The 18,988-nt window shown below is 40.1% G+C and overlaps 1 protein-coding gene across 1 annotated transcript in view; it reads right to left on the bottom strand.

Annotated features, from left to right (window-relative positions):
* LOC124775343 (transcription factor E2F6) overlaps nucleotides 1-18,988 on the bottom strand; it is a 63,290-nt gene that overhangs the window by 23,763 nt on the left and 20,539 nt on the right. Inside the window, exon 6 of the mRNA XM_047250174.1 lies at nucleotides 11,910-12,022. Within this exon, the coding sequence (XP_047106130.1) occupies nucleotides 11,910-12,022 (113 nt within the window). The remainder of the gene's footprint in view (nucleotides 1-11,909; nucleotides 12,023-18,988) is intronic.

Here is an 18,988-nt window from a genome sequence, read left to right as displayed (position 1 = left end):
TGACGGATAGTGGTAGTCCAAGGCAGGAATAGGAAGTGAACACAGTAGTGTGTGTTTTTAAGGCGGCATTGTGCATGCTGCTCTAGCTCCTGGAGGGCATGAGTTTCACTGTGTGATATGGAATCCAGGAATTTGGAATTGTACAGCAGGAGAATTTTACATATGGAGAGGAGGTACTGCAAGGATATTTGGGCCCGATTGACATGGTTTTGTGGGACTATGGTGGTAAGGCTTAAGGACTGGCAGAGTCTGAACAGTTGAAGGTCATTGTGGAAAGAGGGGTTGCAGTCAGAGATGGATAATTCGATGGTAAGGCCATCTGGGGGGATTCCATCAGCCAAACAACAATGCAGGAACAGTATATGGGATTTTGTTCTGGCTAGGGATAAGGAAACTCTTCTGTACTGACCCACATGGAAGGAACAAAGGATTCATGGTGGAGGATAAAAACTCTTAATTAACTTAGAAACACACTCAAAAAAGTTTGCAAAAATACACCAAACGGGAGGGGGGAATCACAAAATGGATGAAGTATGGGGAAACAAGATAACACGTGATGGAGTAGGTCGATAGTGAAAGGCAAAGATTAATTGGAATTGACGTGAAAGCACTAGGGGGGGGGGGGGGGGGGGAGGAAAGGTTGTATTATGGGTTGCAGGTCCATGGGTGGATAAGTGTGAAGAAGGGGGACGGCATTTGTGACTAGATTAGGTGAATTTAGTTTGTCTGAGCTGGAAGAGAGAGGAGAAGTGCAGAGCGGGTAGGGGTTGGTAGGGTGAGATACAAGTCCGTGTGGCACAGAAAATAACATGCACAGATACATGAGAGTGATCAATCTGAAGGTCAAAGATTAATGATATCAGTGGAAGTAATGCAGGACATGAGGTACTCCACCAACAATCAGTGTGGTCCCGTAGCTGCCCATTGTGCACGGCCGAGATGGTTGATACAGTGTGGCTTGTAAGTAGAGCATGCAGTGTGATTTGCAAAGTGACAAATGAAACACAGGAAAGAAGAGAAAGAAAGGTGGACACTGAGTATAGTAATGTGTTAGAAAATAATAACAAAGGAAAACAACTGGGTTATGGGATGGAAGGAAATTCATCATGCGAAAACAAACAATGGAAACCAAGGATGGAATAATGACCACAGATAAGAACAACAACAAGATTGTCAAACAAAGCTTTTGGCCCAAAACTGACCCTCGTCAGAACAGAAAACACACACACACACACACACACACACACACACACACACACACACACAGTCATCATTCTATCCGGGATTTTTCATGGCTTGATTTTTCCCGTCTGTTTTTCTTCCATCCCATAAACCAGTGCTATTTTGTAACATATTATTATACTCAGTGTCTGTCCTCCTATCTCTACTTTCCTGCGTTTCATTTGTCACCTTCCAAATAACGATGCATGCTCTACTTACGAGCCACACTGTATCAACCGTCTCGGCCACACACAACAGACAGCTATGAGACTGCACTGATTGTTGGTGCAGCATCTCATGTCCCACATCACTTCCACGGATACCATTAATCCTAGACCTTGAAATTTATCACACTTCCAGCCCCACTCTCTAGTGTTATTTTCCGCACCCGCCTGTGCCACACTAACTTCTATGTCACCCTAGCAACCCCTTCCCAACCCCTTCTCCTCCTCCTCTCTATTCCAGCTTGCATAAACTAACTTCACCTAATCTAAATACATCTGCTGTCCCCCTTCTTCACACTTATCCACCCACCACATACCTGCAACCCAAATTACAATCTTTTTATTTATTTTTTTCTTTGATCTCAGTTTTCTCATGTCGATTTCACTTTGTTTTTGCCTTTCACTACTGGCCAAATCCCTTAGATTTCATCTTGTTTGCCCATACTTTATATGTTTCATTCTTTTCATGATTTTTTCGTGTTTTGGTGCATATTGTGAAATTTTTTCTGACATATTTCTACTTTATGTACATATTTTTATCATCCACTGAATGAACCCATGCTCATTCCAGCTGTGTCAATACAGTAAAGTTTCCTTATTCCTAGCAACAACTCAGTCCCATATACTGTTCCTGAATTGTCACTTTGTTTATAGACCCCCCCCCCCCCCCAAAAAAAAAAAAAAATTACCCATCTCCAGCTGCAACCAATTCCATCTTCCACAATGACCTCCTTCAGCGACAGGTCTCGACACTACTACTGTGACTGAATACCTCACACACCTTAAATGTCACCCAATCCCTTGCTTTCCGTATTTCAAAAGTTAACCAATATTGCTCCAAGTTGCCATTAAGATCTTTTTAACACAATAAGACAAGCTGTGAGAGTTACAACTTAATTTAGGAATGTATTATGAATGGTTGCCCATCAATGAAACATAATATGTACTGGCAGGTTTTTCTAGCAAAACAATCCACATAGCACAGTTACAAACCACTGCTTCATGTGACAACATATTACCAGTAACATATTTGCTGCCATAAGTAACTGGATAATAGCTTTTGACCCATAGATAACATACAATATAAAAGGTATGGTCACGACCTATGTGCAGTGTTTAAGTAAGTTAAATATCTAAACAAAATTTCAAGGAACAGGAGACCTAATATCTTTGTGCGCTAAGTCAATTCAATATAGTTTGAAGTAACACCAACCTTATTTGTTTCACTGGTGAACATTAGTTTCCAATCACTACTTTCTACTGAGAACGACACAGTCATGGGAATACTCTTCAGAACAAAAAGGAATGCATTGCTGCAGCCATTTATACCTGTGTTCAGTCACAGATACAAGGAGCTGGGAAACATTTATTTAGTGCTAAAATTTCATTAAACACACTTTTCATTGTCATTCACAATGACAATGAAAATCTGAACAGCTGCTGTAAGGTTGCTTACCAATTTTATGCACGATGGACTTTGAGATCTTTTATTGTCAGTAAATAAAACCAATTTTGTTACTACTCTTGCATCTCCCGGATGTATCTGTATGTTCAATACTTTTATTTACCATATTTACTCGAATCTAAGCCGCACTCGGATCTAAGCCGCACCTGAAAAAAGAGACTCGGGGTGGGGGGGTGGAATCCCGAATCTAAGCCGCACGTGAAATTTGAGACTTGAAATTCAAGGGGAGAGAAAAGTTTTAGGCCGCATCTCCAATTTGAAACAAAGTTGGTCCATTGTAATATGAGATACAATTTACATCGAATGAATGACGATACAGCGACAGCAGTTTAGTTCGAGTCGTAAGCTTAGCAGTTAAGCTTTACCAGGTAGCCATTGCTATGCGTCTGGTGCTCCGTTCTACTTATACGGGTACCCTTCCTTTTTCGCGTGCTTCGTCTGGTTTGAATCGCTTGCTTATTTTGCTTTGATCTGATAAGTTCCGTTTTCTTTGTTATAGGTGTTTACGTCACCGTACATTGTCATGCATTGTTTATCGCATTCTGATAGTGCCTGTTTACGGCCTGTTGCCGCTCGCGGCACGGCTTGCTTTTGTGCGCGCTAACACCGCTTACAATAAAAAGAAAGAGAGGAATTGTCTCATTAGCGAAACAATGGCAAAAGGATGTTATTTGTTGTTACTTACACTGCTGCTTTCTTTGATAATGATCAACAAGAACCAAATAATAGACTGCGTATGACAGAACATGTTCTGAACGAGAGTTAGGCGAAAATTTTTCTCCGTTTGAAAATCTTTGCGGCCGCTTCTTTAGTACATCAAATTCTGCACAGAAATTAGTCATCTTAGGTTTATAAATCTAGTCAGTTGCTGTGCTTCATTTCTGACTGTATCACTATTAGGCATAAGAATAATACGAATATAAACATGACACGATATGTATATTCTTCCGCGTTTGCTGTTGTCTCACTCTTAGTTTCATAGTTAATTAGGCAGACAGAATTTAAATGAGATAGCAGCAAACACGAAAGAATACATGGCAAAATGTGTATATTCATATGGTGAAGAGAATACTGCATGTGACTCACATTTCATCAGGTTCCTGCTAGCAACCATCTCTTCTCACACGTAGGAAAAAATTCAGAACGTAGAGTTGGCCATATTGACAAACATCCCAAATAGTCTTGCCAGTCGGATTTTCATAGTACATTGAAATTCTGCTACATTCGATATGAACAATACGGAATTTGTATTTACTTCGTTGGATAATGTATGAAAATGCAGTGGTCGAAACTCGGGGCGCAGAAAAAAAAAAAAGCTCGTCTTCCACCTTTTTTTAAAATTTATTTACTGACGCAGAGGTTTTGGCGCCAGTATTTATCTTTGTGCCTACATAGCATGCCTGTGTAGCGCTACATATATTCGATGGCAGAAGTTAATTGTGGCGGCACCTACCAACATTTTTCAGAACTTCCGCTTGCTTTGCACTCGATTCTAAGCTGCAGGCAGTTTTTTGGATTACAAAAACCGGAAAAAAAAATGCGGCTTAGATTCGAGTAAGTACGGTAGCTTCTGTTATACCATTACTCCTTACTACAATATCATATTTCTTTGGCAAAGTTGCTTTGTCAAATGTATTTGATGTAGTGTTATACGCACCTTTTGTCAAATTTATTTGATCAAATCTACCACCTTAGATTTGATCAGAGAAAGCAACTGTTTTCTGCCAAGTGCATGTGGCTGCCTTGTACAAACACACAGTGAAAACATTACGTGTTTTGTATATGGAGTGGAGAAGCATATTAAAAATTCAAACGACATGTCTCAGAGCTTATTGCGGCACTATAAAAATGGAAACCCGTTTTACACTGTGCGATAAAACAAAATGTTTTTCCTTTTTTTACACAGGGAGATGGAAATCCACTCTTTCTTCAAAGCAAATTAGAATTGTCTGCACTGACATTCATATAAGAAGTCAAATTCAACAAAGATGGAAGGTAAGTTCACTGTCACCATGATATTTATTTGTTCACTGATGATACATCAGTGGCACTGAATATGTATAGGAATTGAGCTTCAGCTAAATGTAATGGAACATCTGCTAACTGTAGTTTAACATACATGCATAAAGAAGAAAGCGCTGCGGGCAGACATGCTAGAGGACTAAATGTTGCAGCCAGGAAAGAGAAATTTGATGGGTACTTGCAAGGCACAGAAGCAAGGGCAAGTCTGAGAGGTGTTTAACAAGAATAAATAGCTGCAAATGTTCAGGAATGTATGAATCATGCCTAATTTTAAATGTATTAAAATTAGTTCGAAATCCGTAAAGAAATTCACAATATTAACTACAATCTGTGTGAAGTTTCAGAAAGCACTTGGTAAGCACATATATATACTCGTAATCAGTTCCTTTTGAACTTAAAACACACCTGGTCACAATTAATTTAAGTTAAAGGATTTACGATGCTACAATTACGACTTGGCTACTATGAAATGTGGGAGAGGGTGCAAGAGGGGGAGGGAGGGGGGAGGAATGAACAATCAATTAGTGCAGGAAGCATTTGAAGCAAAAGATTTAACTACGACTAATGTTGCTGACGAAACTGTCATAAAAACTGAGCAGTTAGCTATGTGTGTGTTAAAGTGCCACTTCCAGGATGGGGAGGTGTACCGCTCCAGAACAAATCAGCGCAACAGATTAATGCCCAGGTTCTGTGTGTAGTGGCAAGTCTGGATGTTTTTTTACACTTTCTCACATCCTGTTACATAAATACTGCGTTGTTACCTAAAAAGTCCCATCTCATTTACACAACCCACAAACATTTAGAAAACTTTCACGTGAGCCAACACTACACACTGACAGTTTCGGTACACACATTCCATTGTGGGATGTAGCAGGGTGGCAACAGGTCAGTACCTGACCACTCCTTTCAATTAACCATGCAAGATTCGTTAATAAATGCCAGCCCTACACCAGTGTGAAACAAGGGCACAAGAGGAGGAGGAGTAAACTGTCCAAATGCCTGGAGATAAAATTCATGGGAGAGGAATGTTAATGGTTTTTCCCACAGCTGACGAGACTGCGACAACTACATCTTAGTTCTGCATGTTGCAGGCACAGCTATTTGCACAACTATTCAGATGACTTTTGACTAATCAATTTTCCAGTAAGATACAAGGTTCACACACTGAAGTATTAATGAGGACATGTCACAGATGTGAATTGGGCAACCTGTGATGGATGACTTGGTTAAAATGTGATAATTTCTTCAGCCTTCTAATCTTATGTGGCGCCCATTTTTAAAGAGGGGACGGAGGAAAGACAGCTTTGGAGATGAAGTGCATGTAACAACGTCACCAGCAACACAGGTGAACTCAAGTACAACTTCAATGCAGTATTTATAATGACTCTTAATTCAGGACAACATGTGAAGATCAAACTACTCCCACAGAGAACTTTTGTGTGTGATGATATATAGAACTGTTTCTCTACAGAATCATATATCAGCAGGATCTGTCATTACTCATCCATTTGTCTGCAAGTGGCATATCAACTTTAGACCTAGGTACCCTGTGCTGTGTGGACAGGGATCAGGGATGACTCAGGGTGTTGTACTGATTCCCCTAGCCAAAAAATTTCAGGTGCTGCCCTTCACTGAAACTGAGCCAGTGGGACTCACTTTACCTGTTTTGGGGAAATCTGTTCTGTCCAGCGTAGGGGGTCTATTAATCATTGTCCGTTCAACTGTATGATGAATGAAAGTACCCCTCTGAGAAATGGCAGCAAGGGACAGGAAAGGACACCAGATGCACACAGTGTGTATGCCTGGGGGCCCCATTCAAAATGCTGAAGAGGCTATTCTGACAGCCACTGAGGGAATAGGGTGCAACCAACTTCAGATTGTGGCACACGCTGGAACAAATGATGCCTGTTGTCTGGACTCCAAGGTAATACTTGGGTCAGCCCAGTGACTGGCAGAGAAAACCAGCCTTATGCATGGAGTTTCAGTGAGGCTCACAATTTGTCATCAGAACTGATCCTGGCCCTTTGGTTCCAAATCAAGAGGAAGAACTGAAACAGAGACTTCGAAGGTTCTGTAACAATTGAGATTGTGATTTCCTGGGCTTGTCCCATAATGTTGCGAACTGTACGCAGCCCCTAAATGGGTCAGGTGTACGACAGCTGGACGAAAGCCAGATGTATCAGTGAAAGATCAAAAGAAAGGCCTTCCACAGGTGAGAGTATTAAAATCCTAGTTGTTAACTGCTCAAGCATTTAAAGCTATGTGCCAGCATTTGAAGCACTGCTGAAAAACAAACTCTCCCAATACTAGAAACAGAAAGCTGGTTGAAACCTGAAATTGATGAATTTTTGAAGAGTATCTGAGTTTTTATTGAAAGGATAGGCAAAAGGGAAATGGAAGTGGGGTATTTGTCACAGTAGAGAAGAAACTCAAATCCACCGAGACAGAAACTGATGCTGCACAAAGATTGTTTGGGAAATGACAGGTGGGCATAAAATAATTGAATCCTATCGCCCACCACTCATCTCCTGATGCAACCAAAAACTTTAGAGACTTAAGTTCACTTGTACATAAGTTGCCCAATCATACTGTAACCATTGGTGGAAACTTTAATCATACAACAATCAATTGGGAAAATAGTTTCGTTAGTGGTGGACATACTAAGACATCGTGAGAAACACTCCAAAACAAATGCCTTCTCTAAAAACTACCTAGAACAGATGGTTAGGAACCCCACTTGTGAAGGAAATACACTGGACCTAATGGCAACAAAGAGACCTGACTTATTTGAGGGTGTCCACATTGAAACTGGTATCAGTGACCATGATGCAGTTGTGGCAACAATGATTACCAATGTACAAAGGACAACTGAAACAAGCAGAAAGACTTCAGTAGACTAGATAAAAAAATCAGCTGTGTCATATCTCAACGAGGAACTTTAAACTATCAGCACAAGGCAAAAGCACATACTGGAACTCTGGCTCAAGTTTAAAAGAATAGACCATGCACTGGATAGGAATGTACCCGCATATACAGTCACTGTAGAGAAGCTTTGAAAGAAACACAGATTACTGCATAAGAAGTGTAAAACAAAGCATAAGGCTATAGACAGACACATGATGAGTGAAACACTTTTGGCTGCCAAAAGAGTAATGCTTAATGCTTCAATAACTATCATAGCAGAATATCATCAAGTGATCTTTCACAGAATCCAAAGACATTGTGGTCATATAAAAAGGGTGTTAACAACACCAAAGCTAGTGTGCAGTCCCTATAGAATGAGACAGGAGCTGAAACTCAGTATAGCAAAGCAAAAGCTCAAATGCTTAACTCTGTTTTCAAATGTTCCTTTACAAAGGAAACCCACGAGAACTACCCCAAATTTAATTCTCGTATCATTGAAAAGATGAATGGAGTAAGTATTAATGTCAGTGATGTGGAGAAACAGCCGAGATTATCAAAACTAAACAAAGCTCCAGAGCCTGTTGGAATCCCTACCAGGTTTTATACTGAATTTGCTGCTGAATTGGCCCCTCTTCTAACTATAATCTATCTTAAATCCCTCGAATAAAAAACCGTGCCCAATTTTTGGAAAAAGCACAGGTCACACCCATCTATAAGAAGGGTAGTAGAAGTGATCCACAGAAAATACCACTTGATGTCCTAGATATCGATTTGTTGCAGTACCTTATAATATATTCTCTGCTCTAACATTACAAAGTATCTCAGACAGAATTACTTTCTCAATACCAACCAGCGTAGATTCCAAAAATATCATTTATATGAAACCCAACTACCACTTTTCCATATGAGATACTGAAAGCTTTGGATCAATGCAATGAGGTAGACACACCCAGTACTACAGCTACACTTATTGTCAAAAGTATGACCATATAGGGTATCAAGTGAAATTTGTGACTGGATTGAGGGCTTTTTGGTAGGGAGGACACAGGATGTTATCTTGGATGGGAGTCACCGTCAGATGAAGGGAAATGTTGGGACCCTTGCTGTTCATGCTGTATATCAATGACCTTGCACACAACATTAATAGTAACCTCTGCAGATGATGAAGTCATCTAAAATGAAGTACTGCCTGAAAGAAGCTGCATAAATATTCAGCCAGATCTTAAGATTTCAAAGTGGTGCAAAGACTGGAAACTTGCTTTAAATCATTAAAAATGTAAAATTGTGCACTTCACAGAATAAGAAACAAAACAAATAAACATTGCTTCCTATGACTATAATATCGATGAATTGCTCAACACCTACAAATACCTGGGTAACACTTTGTAGGGATATGAAATGGAATGATCACATAGGCTCAGTTGTGGGTAGACTTCGGTTTATTGGCAAAATACTGGGGAAGTGCAAATCAGTCAACAATCTACAAAGCAGACTGCTTACAAATCACTCATGTGACCAGTTCTAGAATATTGCTGATGTGAGAGACCCCAATACCAAATAGGACTAACACATGCAGAGAACGGCAGCATGAATGGTCACTTTGACACTTAAGAGAGGTTCACAGACATACTGAACTGGAAGACTCCTAAGATAGATGTAAACTATCCTGAGAAAGTCTACTTTAAATGATGATTTTAGGAATATTCTACAACTCCCTTATGTATCTCTCACATAGGGATCTTGAGGGTAAGATTAGAATAATTACTACACACACACACACACACACACACACACACACACACACACACAGAGAGAGAGAGAGAGAGAGAGAGAGAGAGAGAGAGAGAAGAAGAAGAAGAAGAAGAAGAAGAAGATGCCTAATTAAAACGAATGCAAACTCTCAAAGACTGGCGATGTTTTACTGAAGCTTAAAATTTAGCGCAGACATCAATGTGAGATTCCTATAATAGTGTCCACAACAAAACTGTCTTTAAACTTGGCAGGAAATTCAGAGAGATTCTGGTCATACGTAAAGTACACTAGCGGCAAAACAAAATAAATGTCTTCTCTGCGCAATAGCAATGGAAATACTATTGATGACAGTGCTGCCAAAGCAGAGTTACTAAACACAGCCTTCCAAAATTCCTTCACCAAAGACAACAAAGTAAATATTCCAGAATTCGAATCAAGAAAAGCTGGCAACATGAGTAACTTAGTAGTAGGTATCCTCGGAGAAGTGAAGCAACTTATCCGGTCCAGACTGGTATACCAATTAGGTTCATTCAGAATATGCTGATGCAATAGCTCCTTGCTTAACTATATGTACAACCGTTCACTCAGAGAGAGATCTGTACCCAAAAACGGAAAAGTTGCACAGGTCACACCAATATACAAGAGAGGTAGTAAGAGTAATCCTCAAAATTACAGGACCATACCATTAACGTTGATATGCAATAGGATTGTAGAAAATATACTGTGATCAAACACTATGAATTACCTCTAAGAGAATGGTCTATTGACACAGTGAACACAGATGCAGAAAACACTATTCTTGTTAAACAAAACTAGCTCTTCACACACGAAGTGTTGAGTGTTATTGACAAGGGATTTCAAATTGATTCCTTATTTCTGGATTCCCAGAAGGCTTTTGTCACTGTATCACACAAGCAGCTTGTTTTCATGCTTTTGGAATATTGTCCCATTACGTGACTGGATTCATGACTTCCTGTCGGAGATGTCACAGTTAGTAGTAACTGACGGAAAGTCGAGTAAAACAGAACTCATTTCTGGCATTCCCCAAGATAATGTTATAGGACCTCTGCTGTTCCTTATCTATAAAAATGATTTAGGAAAGATATCTGTAAGGTGCAAAAACTGACCCTAAATAACAAAGTGTAGGGTCATCCACATGAGTGATAAAAGGAATCCGTTAAACTTCGGTTACATGATAAATCAGTCAAATCTGAAGGCCATAAATTCAGCTAAATACCTAAGAATTACAATTACGAACAAATTGAATTGGAATAAACACAAAGAAAATGTTGGGGAGAAGGCAAAGTAAAGACTGCATTTTAGTGGCAAGACACTTAGAAAATGTAACAGCTACTAAAGAGACTGCCTACAATACGCTTGTCCATCCTCTTTTACAGTACTGCTGCACGATATGGGTTCCTTACCATATAAAATTAACAAGAGTACATCGTAAAGTTCAAAGAAGGGCAGTATGTTTTGTATTATTGTGAAATAGGGGAGGGAGTGTCACAGATAGGATACAGGATTTGGGATGGACATCATTAAAACAGAAGCGTTTCTTGTTATGGCGGAATCTTCTCACGAAATTTCGATCAGCCACTTTCTCCTCCGAATATGGAAGTATCTGTTGATGCCAACTTAGATAGGGACAAACGATCATCATAATGAAATAAGGAAAAATAGAAAGATATAGGCGTCCCTCCCACCCCAATGCTGTTTGAGATTGGAATAGCAGAATTATTATTAAGGTAGTTCGATGAATCATCTGTCAGGCACTTAAGTGTGATTTGCATCACTCAACAAGCCCTCAAGTCAACTGACGAACAAGTAACATTAGGTGCTGTGTCTTTTGAACAAATTACAGCACAGCAATAGAAGCAGGCTCCAGCATTGATGGTATCACGATGCCAGCTTCTATGTAAACAATGTGCTGTCAGTGCACAACCGCCTGCTTTTATATAGTTTGTATAGCTTCCACCATAGTTTTTGTTTACTACAAATGTCACCAAAACGACATTATTCACCGAGTGACAATCCGTTGCATTGTGGAGTGGCAACTACTGTGAACTCTCCATCACGGTATAGTCAACTACAAGTGGGCTGTCAAACATGTTTCAGTGGCACGGGTAAAAACTGTGGTACTAAAAAGGCAGAAACAAAAATTAAAAAAGCATATAATTACTTTTGTTACGTTTAATATGTAATGATTAAGGTCTTTCATTTATAAAAATAATAGTGTTTCACTGTTTAACTTATTATGTTGACAGTAAGCACTAAATACATACTTCTGCAATTCTTGCATCTTAAGATGATACACTTACCAGCATTTTGTATCAGTGCATCAAGATCATTTTCTTTGGCTTCCAAGTCTTCTATATCACACTGCAGTTTACTTGCAGATGACAGCCCCGAACTGCCAACCATACTGCCACCTCTTCAAAATGAAAAAGAAATTTGCATTAGAAACTTTCACTATACATCTACCATTCATTAACAGGGCTGTCAATAAATTACACTTTCTTCTAATATTTTAATACAATCATGTCGCAGGGAATATACGCCAAATATGGGAATTATTCATATTTTTACATGCCCCATAATCACATCAAAAATTAATTTTCAATGCATACTATGATACAAATAGAGTGATTTTAATACTAAGAAGTCACAAATAGCAATCTAATGAACATCTGCGACAATAATTTGCATATATGGTGGCTCTCCCAGCATGACTGGCAAAAGGAACAGTACATTCTGAGGGTCTCTTTGCATCAGTTCCATTTTGCCACACAATATTATGACATTCATCTTAAACTGGTATTGTGAGAGTGTCAAAATGTGGTTGTTGCCCAGATTCCTGTCGGACTAACGTAACCAAAATGCAGTTTTCAGTCTATATCGGCACCAGAAAGCAGTCAACCATTACAAGAATAAGTAATTTCCACAATCAACTGTGGAAAGATGGTGAAAATATTAACAAACACACCCATTGCCTACAGGAGATAAACCTTTACTGTGCTGCCATCAGGAACAAATATCTGAAGATGCTCGGTCTCAGGATTGTATCTAACAATAAATGAATCATATCTGACATCTGGTTTCTATCTCCATGTAACAAAACTGCCTGGAAGAATAAGGGTACAGATTACTAATATCTAAAGAAAAAGACAAAATCTAAGAACTGTAATATAAATAACTGCCTAAAACCTCTGGTAAGAAAACATCCACAGCTATAAACAGTACTTCACTGGGACTGTGGTTACTGCTTAATTTATTTTCTCACAATCAAACTTCTGCACTACTTCTCCAATATTGATTTTGGTGGAATATAAAATGGGTACAAAATGTACAAATATTACAATGATACAATGCATACTAAAATCAAATTACTTAGCACAACATGGCATAAAAACAGCGACATACAAAGAAAAGCTGTTTTCAGTTGTAATGTGGATGCAACTGCTAGTATATGTTTCACTATCAGAAAGTTGGTTGTTAGTGTTTAACGTCCCGCCGACAACGAGGTCATTAGAGACGGAGCGCAAGCTCGGGTTAGGGAAGGAAATCGGCCGTGCCCTTTCAAAGGAACCATCCCGGCATTTGCCTGAAACGATTTAGGGAAATCACGGAAAACCTAAATCAGGATGGCCGGAGACGGGATTGAACCGTCGTCCTCCCGAATGCGAGTCCAGTGTGCTAACCACTGCGCCACCTCGCTCGGTATTAGAAAGTTGTCTTTTTAAAATTACCGTATTTATCTAAGTACAAGAAGACACTGAATATGAGGCAACCTTTTTATAAGATGATCCTTGGGAAAAATTTAGTTTCAATCTGGCTAATCAATATTACAAATTGTTTTATTGCTCTATACAGTGGAACTTTGATTTTACATTTACCGTTTTCACATTTTTCATGATTCTACACATAAATTTGTAGCCCCCCTGTGAAAAGTCTTAAGATCAACGCTAGGAATTCCCGGTTTTATGTTTCTTCCCAATAAGGTTTAACCCGAGTCTACATTCTTATTCAACATCTCACTTCCGAGTTCATCCCACTTTCTCCCTTTTGACATTCGCTATGACAGAGTGAATTATAAGTGGCACAAAAGACAGAGGGTTTGCAGCGCAGGTGGGAGGAGATGCTGACAATCCACAACTGCCATTGGCAACACAACTTTCCAATGTTTAGCTTCACTGCACAATTATAATCTCCGAGTGCTGACATTTTGTGTAATTTATAGTCTTCGGCAGAACAGTGTATGAGGTCTGTTAAAAAAAAATTCTGGAAGTTTGTCTACAAAGTTTTTCTACACTTACCGTTTACTTATTGTGTGTGGTCTCGTTCAAAATACTCTCATTTACAACTGATACACCACTCCCAAAGCTATTTTCACTTCTGGAAGCAGTCTTACTACCACTCCTTCTGGATCGTGTGAACCACCATCTACGAATTTTGTTTTATCTTTTCTATCATTGCAGATATTCCTCCTTTCAGCAGGGTTTTCTACTTTGGAAATAAGCACAAGATCACAGGAGGCAGGTCTGGAGAGTGCGGAGGATGAGGCAGCACAGTGATTTCATTTTTTGTGCAATAGTCACACACCAACAAGAATGACTGTGCGAGTGCGTTACTGTGACGCAAGAGCCATGAATTGTCTCATCACATTTCTGGCTGTTTCCTTCTCACATTTTCTAGCAAGTGTCACAACATAGGCCAATAGTACCATTGATCAACAGTCTGTCCCTGTGGCACGAAATCATGATGAACCAATCCTTCAAAATAAAAAAAAAACTATCAGCATGGCTTTGACATTTGACCTGACTCGACGAACATTTGTTTGGTCTTAGAGAACCTATCCTGACCCATTGTGAAGACTGAATTTTGGTCTCAACATCATAACCGTAGACCGAAATTTCATCACCAGTTACCAATCTCTTAAGGAAAATCTCATTCTCATTTGCTCGGTCCAAAAGCTCTACACAGATTGCAAGGTGAAGGTCTTTCTGGTCTTGACTCATGGGACAAACTTGGCAACATGATGCATTCCAAGATAGCATGTCAGGATTTCATGACATGAGCCAAACAAAATGTTACATTCTTCGGCAATCTCTTGGACAGTCAGTCTTCAATTGGCGTGCACAATTTTGTTGACATTCCTGACATCAGCTTCATCAGCAGACGGCGAATGGCGTCCTGAACGAGGGTTATTTTTAACTTCTGTCTGGCTTTATAACGTGTGGACCATTCATAACACCAAACCATTGACGCAAAACTATGAATGTTGCAGAATTTTTTGAACAGACCTTGTACATGAGCTGTTCTGCATAAGAAATGTGCTTTTAGCCCTGCACAAGATTCTTTTCACCTCCTCTCTGTGCTTATCACTACTATCACCACCCTGTACCAATCAAACCCACTTCTTTACAGGCCTTAGCCTATGAAACATTTGAGATTCCATAAATACTGGATTATACAGTATTAACAGGCACAGATGCTATAAACCAAAACCGGAGCCAGAATGTCATTCTTCTCCTCTTAAGCAGCAATTTTATTAACATTCTTAAAGTCAACTGAACATAACCAAATTGCAAATCCTTACACAATCAAGAAAGAAACTTCAAAATTTTATGTCATATAATAGATCTATTAAAGGAAAATCTCATATAAAGATGTGAAACAAATACTAACAAAGAGATAGAGGGGCTGGCCAGTACTTACCTCAGCTCAGTACAGCCGATAGATACACAAAACAGAACAGAAAATTTACATTCCTAGCTTTCGGAACTTTGTTCCTTCATCAGGGAGGAGAGAGGGGGAAAAAAGGGGAAGTGAATTCAGTTACAACCCAGGTTATGAAGCAACAGGGAAAGGTAAACAGGGAGGGTAGCAAGGATGGAGGCATGGTTGTCAGAGGGAAGCCAAAGATATTCTACTGTCAAGTAATGTGCCAGCTTCCAACCAAAGAGAATGCATGCAGAAGTAAAGAGGTATATAGTATCAAGATAAACACAACTATGTAGGATGAAAAGATGCGTGAATGTCTAAAGAGGAGAGGGGAAAAAGGACAAGACTGAAGAGTAAATGGGAGTGAGGTTGGTTAACGTAGGTTCAGTCCAGGGGGATGGCGGGATGAAAGGATGTGTTGGAGTGCAAGTTCCCATCTCCGCAGTTACGAGGGACTGGTGTTGGGTGGGAGAAGCCAAATGGCACGTACGTTGTAGATGTCCAATACCCAGTAGCAGAGCATGCCCTCCAGCATAATTCTAGGGACCTAGGAACCTGCTACAACATAGTGCCATTGGCTTCTCCCACCCAACACCAGTCCCTCGGAACTGCGGAGATGCGAACTTGCACTCCAACACATCCTTTCATCCCGCCATCCCCCTGGCCTGAACCTACGTTAACCAACCTCACTCCCATTTACTCTTCAGTCTTGTCCTTTTTCCCTCTCCTCTTTAGCCATTCACGCATCTTTTCATCCTACATAGTTGTGTTTATCTTTATACTATATACCTCTTTACTTCTGCATACATTCTCTTTGGTTTGAAGCTGGCACAGTACTTAACAGTAGAATATCTTTGGCTTCCCTCTGACAATCATGCCTCCATCCTTGCTACCCTCCTTGTTGCTTCATAACCTGGGTTGTGAGTAACTGAATCCACTTTCCCTTCTTCCCTTTCCCCTCCCCCCCCTCTCCTCCCTGATGAAGGAACAAAGTTCCGAAAGCTAGGAATGTAAATTTTCTGTTCTGTTTGTGTATCTATCGGCTGTACTGAGCTGAGGTAAGTACTGGCCAGCCCCTCTATCTCTTTGTTAGTAATAGATCTATTAAGAAAGAAGAGGGTACTGCCACTAGTAATACTGTAGGGTACATGATTAAAAAGAATACCACTTTTGCTAATGATGTACGATGTAATTCAGCCTTTCCCAACACACTATTACCACAAATTAAACCTTAAAAGACGCCGTTTTGAAGGCTCTTTCATGTTCACCTCAAAAATAGCAAAAATTTATAGCCTATATGGTGAAATAAACAGAAAACTGCTGGATTACAGCATCTTGTATGTTTGCTTCCCAGCTGTAGCCAATAGCTGGATAGCATGGTGACGTCATACTAATGCAGTGGCTTCTTGCATAGAGAGTGATAAACAGCAAGCTTAATAGGCGGCTTGTTCCAAAATATGGCTGATGTGATTGAGGTACAGCAAATGGAGTGACCGCAGCTTCCACTTTGATTTAATTTATATCTCCTGCACTCTTCACTACCGTGCGTTAATTTTACTTACAACAGTTCTGCTCGGAGCCTCTAGATAGAATCTGCAACATATTGTGCCTCTACTGACTAAGCCATCATATGCTACTCCATTTGCTCCTTGTGATAACGTTATTAACAGGTCGTGTTCAGTGAACAGTTGTGCAATGGCTTGTTGTCTTTGTTGCAGTCCTCAATGGGGTTTTAATATCTCGTGATGGGAGACAAATTGTTATAAACATAATGGATTGTTGGGCCAGAGAAACACAGGCTAAGTGTTATTTCATATTCGCTGGTATAAATAAGTAACACATGTGAAGCAAAACTTCGGTGCATATACGTCCTTCCATGAAACCTGCTATGTTTACACTGCAACAAGCGAGCAGTTTGAAGTGCAAATGGCACGTGTTGACAGTACAGCAGAACGCTCCAGTTCGACCAGTCAGCACAATGAACAAGAAAAAGTTTACAAGCAATATTCTAGAAGTCACTGCATTCGCATCACCAGTGTGTGCTGCACTGCCACCGGCTACAGAAGGGTCTAAGGCTTCCATTCAGTCCTTTATTGCAGAGTCTAGCGCTGCAGTTGAAGATAGCAAAACGAAAGCTAAAGTTTCACATTTCACGTTCAAGAAATCAATCACACATGACAATTGTCCAAACATGCCATCATTTGACCATCGGACAGACTCCCTTGTGGATAACATAGTAATAAGCATACCTGGAGTAGAGAAACATCTGAAAGAAAATCATCGTGTCCGGACATAATCCCAGTTCAATTTTACAAAGAATACCTATGGCATTGGCACCTAACCTAGCGATGCGAAAATAGCGCAGGTGACTCCAGTATACAAGAAGGACTCGCAAAATTACAGATCAATATCCCTAGCTTCTGTTTGCTGCAGAATCCTTGAACAAATTATCTGTTCAAATACAATAAACTTTCTTGAGACTAAGAAGTTTATGTCCATGAACCAGCATGGTTTTAGAAAGCATCGCTTGTGCGAAACTCAGCTTACTCTTTTCTCAGATACAGTGGGAACCATGGATGAAGGGCAACAGGCAGATTCCATAGTTCTAGACTTTTGTAAAGCATTTGACACGGTGCCCCATTACAGGTGTTAATGAAGGTACAAGCACATGGAAATAATGAAGGTACAAGCACATGGAAAAGGTTCACAGGTATGAGAGTCACTTTAAGACTTTTTAAGTAATAGGACCCAGTATCTCTTGAAATTTTCCTGGCGTATCGAATTTTCCACAAGATTTCGGGATTGCAGCCGGATCTCATCGACTTCTTTCCACGATATTTCGGTTGACAACCTTACAGCCATCTTCAGGCGAGTGTTTGGCACTGGAGATTGCTAGTGCAAGTCGCTCTATTTATACGTAAAAGTGCCGCAGGCGCAAGTTACCGTAGCATGCGCGCCACCTGTCGATTCCAAGGCCCTCTACAATATTACTGCATCTATGGAGCGCAAACGAATGCGTGAAAAAAGTAAAACATGCACGCAGACGTGTCCAAAACAATAAAATGCAAAATTTCAAAACTAAAATTACTTGTCGCTCGACATGTCAGAAGCCATAAAAAGTTTTCTTTTGGTTGAAATTAAAGAAATCAAACGGGTCCCAGGTCTTATTCAATAAAAAGCCGCCATCATGATTAATGAGATTTTCCACTAAACGTATTTCCACGGATTCCTTCACAACTGAATCCCAGAAGGATCTCGATGGGGCCAAGATTTTCGTGGCTGAATAATCCATAGTATGTCCTGTGGAAATACAATGTTCGGCTATGGCCGACTTACTGGGCTGTAAAAGGCGAGTGTGGCGCTCATGTTCAATGCAGCGGTCGTGTACTGTGCGTGTGGTTTGACCAATGTAGGCTGTCCCACACTCGCAAGGTATTTTGTAAATTCCAGCCTTCCGTAATCCCAGATCATCCTTGGCTGAGCCCAGAAGAGCACGAGTCTTTGTAGGTGGCCGGAAGATTGCTTTCACACGATGTTTCTTTAAAATTCTGCCTACTTTCGATGAAATGTTCCCAACGTATGGGAGAAATGCTCTGGACTTAAACACCTCCTTCTCCTCTTGATCTTGTGGGTGGTCACGTGTTTTCCTCCTTAAAGCAGTACTGACCTGAGGTGC

Source organism: Schistocerca piceifrons, chromosome 2 (assembly GCF_021461385.2).
Source record: "Schistocerca piceifrons isolate TAMUIC-IGC-003096 chromosome 2, iqSchPice1.1, whole genome shotgun sequence".
In the NCBI taxonomy this organism is placed as follows: domain Eukaryota; kingdom Metazoa; phylum Arthropoda; class Insecta; order Orthoptera; family Acrididae; genus Schistocerca; species Schistocerca piceifrons.
The sequence above is the reverse complement of the archived record's forward strand: the minus strand, read 5'-3'. Positions and strand labels throughout refer to the sequence as shown.